The sequence below is a fragment of the Chenopodium album genome, chromosome 23 (genome assembly GCF_948465745.1).
Source record: "Chenopodium album chromosome 23, dcCheAlbu1.1, whole genome shotgun sequence".
In the NCBI taxonomy this organism is placed as follows: Eukaryota; Viridiplantae; Streptophyta; class Magnoliopsida; order Caryophyllales; family Amaranthaceae; genus Chenopodium; species Chenopodium album.
Window position 1 is genome coordinate 10,390,972 of NC_137856.1, and position 12,168 is coordinate 10,403,139.

Here is a 12,168-nt window from a genome sequence, read left to right on the forward strand (position 1 = left end):
CAATAATGGACAAAAAATAAAAATGCTTAAAGGTTTATGAGTATTTTGGAAATCATTCATGGTAACTATGTACTATTAGACGTTTTTATAATATCACCCCTTTTTCAAAATAACGCTGATGAACTCGAAAATTTAAATTTCATCAGCCTAAATTTTGAAATATTTCGCAAAATGTAAAAATAAGTCAATAAAATAGAAATTTTCAAGTTCATCAAAATTATTTTTTTAAAGTTGTCAAATAATTAAGTCAAGGTTATTTTTGAAAACGGCCTATAGTACATATTTACCATGATTAATCATCCCAAGTTGGTTTTTTTTTTTTTTGGAATTTTTTTTTTTGGATGTGAAATTGTAGGTTGTTCAAAATGAACCCCAATTATTCCCTTGGAAATCATCTAAGTTCCACAAGGCAGCATCCCAGCAAAGAAGATCAACGTTAGAAGCTTCACAAGATATAGTATTATCACTATAACAACCCCAATTATTCCCTTGTTCTTCAGTATATGTTGGATAAATGTTAGCACCCATCTCAGCTTGTCGAGCTTGCTGTACTAGACTAGTACTCGTCGTTGTATTGTTTGTTACCTTATTGCTATCACTATCCTCAAGAAGGATAGACATGATCTTTTTCATGTCCATCGCCGTAAACTGTTGCTGTTGCTGCTGCTGCTGTTGCTGCTGCAGAAGCTGCTGTTGCTGAAACTGCTGCTGAAACTGCTGTTTCCGTAACAAGCGAGTTTTCGATTTTTCGAGGTTGTTTGGTGAAGCCTTGTCCTTCTTCTTGAAATGTGTCCTCCAGTAGTTCTTGATCTCATTATCTGTTCTTCCAGGCAAGCTTCGCGCAATGGTGGACCACCTAGTACAAGTACGAGTACGTGCAATTAGTTAATTGGATGTTAATTACTTTTATTAGTAGGTGTGATCGATTGTAAATCTTGTAATAATTAATGTTGTTAGTGGAAATAATGCAAAGAAAAATCTAGCTTAATTAAGGTTAAAAAATTACCTGTTGCCCCACCTAGCATGGAGCTCTAAGATGATGCTTTCTTCATGTGGAGTGATTTGCCCTCGTTTAAGGTCGGGTCTTAAGTAGTTAACCCACCTTAATCTACAACTTTTACCATTCCTTCTCAATCCTATTTTGGACAAGAAAAATAAAACGCTGTTAATTTAAGTACAAAACACGTCTGTTTTTCTTTGTAATAAATGAGCCACAAGAACATTACAAATTATAGATGGGGGAAAAAGGAATGTATGTGATATGTGAAGGTGTGATCTGTTGTATATATACAAATAGGCCATCGATGTTTGCCACTATATTAGATCAAGATGTTATCGACAAATATAAAACTTGATTGATGTTAGTGCAAGATTAATAATATAATCAAGAAGTGTACTATCACTAGCTAATTATGATATGATAAACTTTGTATCATGATTCATGAAGATATAAAGTATGCATGCGTCATGCACAAGTGTTGATGTAAAGAGTAATGCACGTATAATGTAAACAAAATGCGTTACATTTAATGGGAAGAACTATGCTTAGACAACATGATAGCTTAGCCCAAGTAAGATGGTCTCATGTGAATATTGTGGCATATGCTTGACTTTAAGTTAAAATAGAGCTATCTAAAATATGTCTTATGATTTATAATGACAAATTGACAATGACTAAGTTAATAATTGATTACTGTCATTGTATACTCCTAAGATTTTTATGATACATGGCAAGTTATTATATTCTCTCAACAGAAGGATATTAGATTAAAATTCATTAAAACTCATAAAGATTTGAACGATACACCGAGTCATTATGTTCTCTCAACACAAGGGTATAAGATCAGAAAGCTAAGGTTGCGTGCACAATAATTAAGGCGGTAATCTAGGAGCTAAGTCTCAAACCTGAGACTAAATGAACACGTACCACTCGAACTAGAGGAGTAGTACCTCAATCAAGGGTATAAAATGATCAAGGAATTTGAGGGAAACAAAAACATCAAACACAAAATTAGCTAGGACTATACCTAAAATATGAATGAAGCAAGTAGTACCTGCAAGTCTAGCAACAGAATTCCATCTTCCTTCACCATGAAGCTTAACATATTCAATGAGCAACCTATCTTCTTCGGCGGTCCACGGCCCTTTTCGCCACCCGCCGTCTCCCAACATTCCCCAGCTCATCCCCATATGTGCTCCCATCACTCCCCTACAAGACATCTTACAAAACTAGCAAACAAAAAAACCTCAACAAAATTTTTGAATAAAAACAAAAAAATTTCTAGCTCTTGTTGTTGCTTACTTACGTAAGCTTTTGGCTCCTAAATTCTCTTGCACATTTAGGCTACTGCTTGTTGCATATTTATACCCCTTCAATAATATACCTCACCTCATTTTATTATGCCCTACTAAAAAAAAAAAGACCCTTAATATTTGTCACTTTCATGAGTCTTTAAGAAAAATTAGATTTTTATCCCACTATATACTAACATCATGTCAAGTTAAATTACCAAAATACCCATTACCTTTTAGCTTAATGGATGAGATCTTCTCTTCTTCTTTGACCCTTTTAAGCTAAGCTCTCTTTAATAATGTCAATAGACAATAGTTAATGCAAGAGCATAGATTATATTCACTATCATTTTCAATCTCAAAGTAATTAAATTAACCTATTACATTAACTAATTATGTAACTGTATCCTTTTACTAAAGTTTAATCTTTTGTCTACTATAAGCTTCATTTTAAAATGTTTATATACATGCATAAAGGGTCGATTTTCACCCTAATTTGTTGTTATACCTTATTCTAAAAGATGTCTTTTATATGTACAAACTATAAGATGACGAATAAAAATCATTTTCTAAGTATTCTATATTCTATTAGTCCAAGAATCTAAGTCTTGAGATCAAAATTCGAGCATATGATTGAGAAAGAAAACTATAATATATATATACTTGTAGTTTGTACTTATATAGAATATTTTTCCAAGGTTGGTACAAAGGTTGTTCGAAAATTGTGTGTTTAAATATAAATATACTGTAGCATTTTCTTAAATAGGCAATTTTACAAAACTTATCAAATTTTGTAAGAGGATGTATGATTACAGTGGTAAACGTAATATTCTCTCCTATCCGAAATTTGTTTATGCATTGTTTATCCTAAATTGATTTGAGTTAGCTTAGCATAAATTGTAAACATAAAAACTTGTGAAGAAAAAGAAATACTTTGATTTGAGTTAGCTTAGCATTACCATGTGAATGATATAAGATTTTCTTAATCCTCGTTAATTATAACTTTATGCCCTGTTTACTTCACCTTATTTTTGCCGAATCAAAATAATATTTACTGAACTTAAATTATTTTTACTAAATTTAAATCAATTTGCTAAAATAAAACAATTTTTGCTAAACATAAATTAATTATACTGAACTATAATATTTTACTGATTTCCAATTATATATATTTTTTTTCTAAAATCACTGATTGTTATTGAACTGAAATTAGTTTTATTGAACTGAACTTATTTATATTGAAATGAAATTATTTTTACTGAATTTAATTTTTGTAAAGTGAAGTGAACAAGGCCTTAATTAACACTTACCAAACAGACCAAATATAGATTTTTGACAGATGGAGTAATGCTTACTTATCATGAGGAATTTTTCAATCAAATTGTCAAATTGAAACACATGAAGCACTTTACTTATCTACTTCGATTAAAAATATATAAAAATCATGACAAAAATTTGGAATTGGAGGACAGCTTTTAGAGTTAAGGATCAATAAGAATATAAGGTTAAGAAGTAATTATGATGCTAAACAAGGTTAAGGAAAGGATAAACAATATATAATTTGATGGTTAAAAAGCCACGTATAGCTCTAGATGTATAGATGTAGGGTCTTATTATGCTAAACAATCCAGGTACAAAGAATTAATAGCTATAAAGCACTGCCTGAAAATAATTAATTAAAGAATTGCTAAGGAATAAAATATTTTTGGGTGATATACCATTCTAAAGCTATGAAAACTACTACATGTCCAATTAAAATTCACCATCTGTTGCTACTTTCTTCTTATATCAAACCACTACCATTTTAAGGTGATTTAGTCACGCTCAACTTATATATCAAATCTTTAATTAAATTAATTAATGGATATTATTAATTTATTTATTTTTATGATTTTGGAGTCATTAACAAACGTGAATGGAACCTTCATCATTAGGTGACTGTATACAATAAAAGATAGAAGATTTAGAATAATAAGTACTCGTATTTAGGGCGTCAGTCTATATTTAATTTATTTACTCGTATTTAAAGAGTGTAGTGATAAGGGTTTGACCTCATGACTTGAAAATTAAGCAGTTAAATTTAACTTCGAGGCTCTATAACAGTAGGAACTCCCTTATCATTTTCCGATCCTTTTATCCCACTTTTAATGAGTCTAATGTATAAAGCTGGATCAACTTGTGAGAAGTAGTGTAGGTTCAATAGGGCTTTCATCTTCAATTCTTATTTGAAAAATGAAAGAATTTAATACGTCATCATGATCAAATAGGTGGTTCGTGTATATGTTGAATTGTCCCTGAAAAAAGAACTTTCATCAGTGAAGGATGAGTAGTGGATGCTTCGTTCTACCAACTTTAAGGACTCAAATGTTTAGTTTTTTTTATAAAAAATATTGATGACTCAAATTGCAACTTGCAAACAACTTAACAGGTGTCCAACAGTATTGCCAAAACTTCTAAGATATTTTTTAAATTTGTTAGAAGCTACGAAGCAGCCGATACATTATTTAGATGTCTCCAAAATGAGTTGAAGATTGCCGTGTCCTAAAAACAACACTATTAGACGAGTTTGCTTTAACTTGGTGTTAATAGAGAAATGTTAGAATTTAGATGCTACTAGCCTACTAGGCGTTCCTTTTCCTTTTTCTTCCAATACTATTTTTAAACATCTAAAATAGAATCTCAAGCATATATTTACTATGAATCACAAGAATTGCTACATACACAATTTGATATGTACACCACCCTACGTCCCTACCGTTAACATGAACTAATTGAATTTGACATAGGTGTGTGAATCCGGTTTTCGGTTTGGTTTTGGGTTCGGTTTATCGGTTTCCGGTTTGTAACGGGTTGGAATTATTATTGGGTCAGTTCAAGTTGGTTTTAAATACTTTCGGATCGGTTCGGTTTGGTTTATTTTTATCACAATTTCTTTTCGAGTCCGGTTCTAATCGGGTCGGGTTATAATTGGTTCGGGTCATCATAATCGGTTCAGGTTAAATTCAGTCGGTTTAAAAACGGGGTTTGTCAGTTTAAAGTGGGTTTTGGGTCAAAACATATCGGGTCCTAATCGGGTCGGGTTGTAATCGGTTCAGGTCATAATCGGTTCGAGTTGAACTCAGTCGGTTTGACAACTGATTTGCCAGTTTTAAATGGGTTTTGTTAACGTAAATCTTCTGGTATATCCTCAACATTCTTTAATTAGTTATTCCTATAGATCATACGGAGGATTAATTAGTTGTTTAGCTTTCCTTTTTTGTATTATGATTTTCAGGAACAAATGATAATAACAAATTAAATCTAGATTTAGCTTTTGATTCAGATTTTTTTAATACAATATAGTGTTCCATAAGGCATTACTAGTAAAAGGACGATAATATTTTAGCATAAGAGATTCAATGACATCAAAAATCCAAACCAATTCAATATAAATACTTCGTAATTCAAATTAAACCCTTCTGTTTTACTTTCGATAAAATATACCAAAAAAAAAAACACAAACAAACTCTACGATCATAACGAGTTATAAACAGTTTGGTTATAACCAGTTACGGGTTGTAAAATGTTCGGTCATAACTTACTACAGGTTATAAACGGTTCCATCCTAACCAATTACAGGTTGTAAGCGATTTGGGTTTATCGGGTTTTTATCGGTTTAAACGGTTTCGGTTTACAAATTAAAGGGTCAGGTTGCTCTCAGGTTCAGAAGTACTCGCTTCGGGTTGTTCTCGGTTTCGGGTTGTATCAGTTCGGCCTGATAGCGGATACAGTTCATTAACGGTTCTCAAACATTCGAATCGGTTCAGTTTCAGGTTTTAAAAATCGGGTCGGGTCGGTTTACGGTTTTAGAATAACATGTTCTTATCGGTTCAGTTCCTTTTCGAAGCAGTTTGAAACGGTTTGGATTCACCAATTTGGGTCGGTTTTTGATAGCTCTAATTTGACATAATCCTAACCAATCCAACAAAAAAAAAATAAATGTTTCTAAGGCTAATATCTTTACGTGAAATCTTCTTTTTTTTTTTTGAAAGAATTTACGTGAAATCTTCTCATATGATTTAATTATCTCCTTTTGTTCAATTATTGTCATACTTTTACTTATTATGTTTTATTTCAATTGTCACATTCCCATTTAATTTGCTGTTATTTATTTATTTATTTATTTAATTTTTTTTTTAAATGAGGATCAAATCCTTGGGGGAAATGGAGAGACTAACCATCCCTCCACTAAAAGATCCTCAATTTTGACAATATATAATTGTGATGTGCTATAGAGTTATCTCTAGGAAACACGAAAAAAATTTCCTAAATTTTGATTTGTAACTTGGAATAAAGCATATAATATATCGATGCATGGAGAGCAATTTTTTTTTTTTTTTTTTTTTCTTTTTTTTTTTTTTTTGAGGAAATGGTTGGAGAGCTCTTGGCGTCTACTTTCCAACTCAAATGTAATTAGGCCTAAATCTTCTGTATATTTTAATATATGAACTATTGAATGTAAGAGTATTAGTTTTGGGTTGAGTTTAAATATTTCGTTCATATTTCATTCATTTTTAATTGGAATTGGACTTGTGATATATGGTTGGAAAGTTTATATCAAGGCCTATTCAACCAAATAAGATTTAAGTCAAAGTTATAGGCCACGAAAATCATTTTTCTAAGTTTTGTACTGTGGTCACAAAAAGAGAAAATTAGATTATAATTGGTGGATTTGGGCTAGGAAAAAGATTTGAATGGAAAATTGGGATGGGAATGAATTGAATCACGTGGTTAAAATAAAGGAAAAATAAATAATCTCACCTTTTCCCGAACTGAAATTAACAAGCCCACCTTTTGATATTTACGAGGCAAACTCACCTTTGTATGCTATCTTCTTTTAATGAACCTTAACCTGTTGGTGACCGAGTTTAGTAGGTTGTATGCCACGTGTCAAATATTAATTGGTGCATTTCATTATTTAATATAAAAAAGAAAAAAATAGAAAACGAAAAAAAAAAACCAGCCACCGACCTCCACCAGCCACCTTGAAACCCTAATTGGCTAAACTTTACCCCAACCACCACAAAAAACTGATCGGTCAGCCAGCCTCCTTGACCTCCGAAAACGGCCTACTAGCAACCACCAACAAGTGATGTGTTTTTAGGGTGTATAAGGGGGGTTTTCAAGGGGCTAAGATTTTAGCCGTTTTGAAGGTTGGAGGCGGGTTAATCGGGGCTGATATGGAGGTTCTCGGCCGTTTTGCGTAGGTTAGAGGGGTTTTTCGGGGCTGGCTGTTGTTATAAGGGTGGTGGTTATGGTGGTTTCGCAGTGGCGGATCCAGAAAAAATATTTAGCGGGGTCAAAATATATTTGATAAATTTTAATTGGGTCATTTAATGAAAAACATAAGCAATTTTTATAGGAAAAAAAAATTAATTTGATAAGAATTTTTTTGTTTTTTAAATTCAAGTGGGGTCAAGGGACCCCACAAAAATCCCTTGCATCCGCCACTGTGGTTTCGGGGGTAGGATTTGGGTCAGAGGATGATTTCGAAGTTGGACTTAGATCGGCGGGGTGGTTGTTTGTATTGGGGGGTTCCGGCCGGTCGATGTCAGGGGTTTGGGGTGGCGGCAGGCCGGTTTAAGGTGGGCCTAGGGTAAGAGTTAGGGTTTTGTGGTGGCTTGGGGGGTGGTTGTTGGGTGGTGGGATTTTTTTTTCTTTTTTTTTTACATATTTTTGTTTTTGTCTTTAATAATTTTAATTTGGACTAATTATTGAGCGATATGTGGCTTTAAAAAAGTAAAAAAAAAAAACCATTTCAACTTGTTTAACAGGTTGTAAGTAAAAAGTTCATTAAAAGAAGATGATATACAAAGGTGGGTTTGCCTCGTAAATATCAAAAGGTGGGTTTGTTATATTCAGTTCGGGCAAAGGTGGGATTATTTATTTCCATTTTTCCTAAAATAAAATGGATAGGAGTTCAAACAATTCTTAATTGCAATACAAAAGCTAACCAATTAGTGACAAATTCATTACAACGTTTGTAGATACGATTAGGTGTCTACGAGTATATATTTCGTTTGTTTTTTTTAGCTGACTTATTTTTATTATCACGCTTGTCAACGCATGTTTTTAATGATTATCTCTTATTATCAGCACGCATTGTATAATTATAAAAGGTGGATATTAATAAACTATACATCAAAATGATTTAAACAAGATCCCACATTACTATATTTTATTGTGTATATAAATCACAAATGCGAGTCAAATTGTAGTGTGTGAATAGTGTAAAAGTCAAATAGTGTCAACTACACAAAAATGGTGGAAGTAATAAGCTACTTTTTTTTTTTGGTATTAAAGAAGTTCAAACTAAGCTATAAGAGAAGGCTATTCATCATTCAAACTATAAATTTAAAAAGTATGCACCTTTGAAATTTGTACATTACGTTTCAACATACAAGATACTATGTTATTGAGAATTGTTAGTAAAGCTAAGTTTTCACTAGTAATATGTGATTTTAGAGGCTACCCATTTGTCACATAAATAAACAGAATACGTTAATATGGTGTAAAATGTGGTAAATAAATCAACAAAAATGTCCGGTCAACACGATATTAACTAGTGTGGGACTCACTCATATATGATGAAAACTTCTTGAATTATTCCTCTTTTGCCACTTAATCGATTTTCAATCTATATTCATCATCAAGGTGTATACTTTCTGTGATTTTATAATCTAGGCTCTCAGGATAGGGATTTCCTTATATTCCCCAAATTCATGTAGCAAGCAAAGATGAACGATTGAGTAGGGAAATTCCTAAAATGTAGCTAATATCATTTTTTAAAAAAATAAAATGAAACTATGATACTAGTATTTCTTAACCCATATTATATATAGTTGGAAGCTTTTGGTAGACAAATTTTCTAAAATACCCTTATAAAGTGCATGTACTGTGGAGACAAGGTACTAAAGTAAAATAATGTACAGTAAATACTATTTCTCTTCTCACCTTAAATATTATACCAAAGGCTATGGGACAAATAAATAGAAAAATTAAAGGAAGTATATAGTTGTTTATATATTGTTTTTATAGAATTTGTTATATACACCCGGGTGTACCATACACCAAACTAAATCAAGCTTAGTGTTTGCTCTTCATTAGATGATTAAATAAAAAACAATCATCAAAATGAGAACAACATACACATAGGTGTACGGTACACTCAAGTGTATATAACAAGCTTTCCTATTTTTAAGGCCATTCCGGTTAAAGTCATGAGATTGAATATGCCAGTAGGCCAACCCTTACTTGATAAAATGCTATATATGTAATTATATATAACGACAAAATAATGTGAAATTCCGTTATATATTTATCAAGATGTTATTATATTATATTCAACTGAAGGTTCCCGAAAAAAATAGCGAAAAATTTTATCCCTAGAGTAGAGACTAATAGAAATGTTTACTGAAAATCCGAAATATCACATGATATACCTTTACTCGTATGTAAAATTTGTATATGAACACCTTCGATCAAATTAGAAGTACTATGTACTCTATGTTTCAATTCTATAATAAGGTCATTAGCTTTTCCATATAAAAAGTTCTAAAAGGCAAGATGGTTGTAGATTGCAATCTTTGTTAAGTACGGATTCCTTAAACATGCGAGTACAGAATAATAAAGGTGGAGGCTTAGTAGGATGTATTTTAATGAGATTACATTTTTTTTTTAAGACAAAGTTTGAATGAGTTGTTATCTTTTGGTCGGGGGATTTAATGATAAATGTAACCATGTAAGAAAATGCCAAAAGACCTTACGCACTTGTATTTGTATTCATTAATACTTTGCTTTTTTCCAAGGGATGTTGTTTTCAATTTTGATTAGGATAAGAGATAAGAAGATGCAAAACGGGAATTTATTATTAATTCTTCTAATTAGACCCTAAAAAATAAGATTCTTTCAAAGTGCAAGTTGGATTCTAGAACAAAATTTTCGATCTTTGATGATAACAATTATTGGCAACAAAAGTTTACTCCAATAGAGCACACGGTTTTAACAAAGGAATGGTATTGGGGTATTATAAATTAAAGTTAAGTACTCCCTCCATACCAAATTATTCGCAACGTTTTGACTTTTTACACTATTTATACATTTTATTTTGACCATCTTTTTTAGCTATTATATTAAAGCCAATATAATCATGTAAGATATTGTTGGCTATATTTTAATGTATAGTTTTTTAATATAAACTTTTTATAACTTTTATAAATATATAGTAAAATATATCGACTGTCAAATATGTGCATCGATAAGTGTGTCCAGTCAAATTGTTGCAAGTAAAGTAGAACAGAGGAAATGAAGAATAGTGAAAATAACTTTTATCTCTATTTGTGTTGTTCTAGGTGATAACAATGGCCCGACCCGCTAACCCGGCCCAATCCGACCTGAAAATAGGGTGCATTTAGACATGCCTTAAAGTGCATTTTTAGACAGAAACTTGAACCCGACGACAAGCCCGCTACTTTCTTTATAGGTTTGGGCATGAGATCAGATATGATGTTAAGGCTCAGTTTAGTCTGATATTTTTTTTTATCACCTCTATGTTGTTCTCATCTTGAGAAGATTAAATACTAACTTTTTTTATTTTTCATTAGTCAACTAAGTTAAATTTATATGATTTCAGTTTAATCAAAGACTACATTAATTCTTTTGATATTAGATTGAGACGACAACGTTTAATGAAACACAAATTGTTTTTTTTTTTTTTTTTTTTTTTATGAGGTTATTCACACCATTTGTTAGTACTATGCATGACAGCTTTACATATAAACAATTTATGGAATAATGGGTGTTATGAACTTATGATAGATTACGATCCAAAAGGACTACTTTCAAAGATAAGTTGATATTGCAAATGGAAAATGGGGTTGCTATAATAAACAAGTAAGCTTACTTTTCTTTTAATTAATTAATGCTACTCATATGATATATTGGGAATTCTACTATGGATAAAATAAGGTTTTGAGGGTACTCATATTTAATTATATATATATAAGTAGGGTACTCATATATATATATATATTTTTTATAAGGATTATCCTTATAAACAATTAAAAAGTGGTCATACACAATATTTACTATAAATTGAAATATTGAAATCATGGAAACTTTTCATTAATTTAGCAGTTCGCAATAATCTATTAAGCAAATATTAAATGAAAAATTGATGGGAATAATCTCACCTTTTGAGCGTTCGAGATAAATAATCTCACCCAGTGGCGGAGCAATGTTAGAAAATGAGGGGACAGCTTGTCCCTCCAAAAAAAAAAAAAAAAAAAGGAAGCGTTATCTTAACCAGATGCAGTAAAGATAATAAATACATTACATAAAGTAATAGTAGCATATAGGTTAAATATTGCTTGGTGGTTGTTGGGCTTTGAGTAAGACTTGTTTCTCCCGTTGATCAAGTTCGATTCTTTATCCTTGTATTTTTATCGATTATTGAGGATTACATAACTTAAAATTGGGGGTTCACCAACAAAAAATTATTTTTTCCGTTGGTAATTTTATTAATATGCAATGAAACTATTAACAGCTCCTCTTTTGCCATATATTAATAAATTTTTTGTCCTAAAAATATATATACTTCGTATATAGTTGTCATATTTCATATGCAATTTCAAATATATAATAAACAATTTATGTGATATGATCATTTTTTTCCTTTTAATTATTTTGCTAAATCTGGGGGTGTCAATCGGGTTTTCGGTTTAGTTTTGGGTTCGGTTTAACGGTTTTCGGTTTGTAACGGGTCGGTTTTTAACGGGTTGGAATTATTAACGGGTAAGTTCGGGTAAATTTTTATAATTTCGGGTCGGTTCGGTTTGG

At 31.4% G+C, this 12,168-nt stretch overlaps 1 protein-coding gene across 1 annotated transcript; it reads right to left on the reverse strand.

Annotated features, from left to right (window-relative positions):
* Nucleotides 1-336: 336 nt before the first annotated feature.
* Nucleotides 337-2,239, reverse strand: LOC145609142 (uncharacterized). Its single transcript, XM_081664696.1, has 3 exons — nucleotides 2,055-2,239; nucleotides 1,007-1,136; nucleotides 337-856 (listed from the first exon to the last, which is right to left on the reverse strand). The coding sequence occupies exons 1-3, from the start codon at nucleotides 2,218-2,220 to the stop codon at nucleotides 361-363; spliced, it is 792 nt and encodes a 263-aa protein (XP_081520822.1). The 5' UTR covers nucleotides 2,221-2,239; the 3' UTR covers nucleotides 337-360.
* Between the last annotated feature and the right edge of the window lie 9,929 nt (nucleotides 2,240-12,168).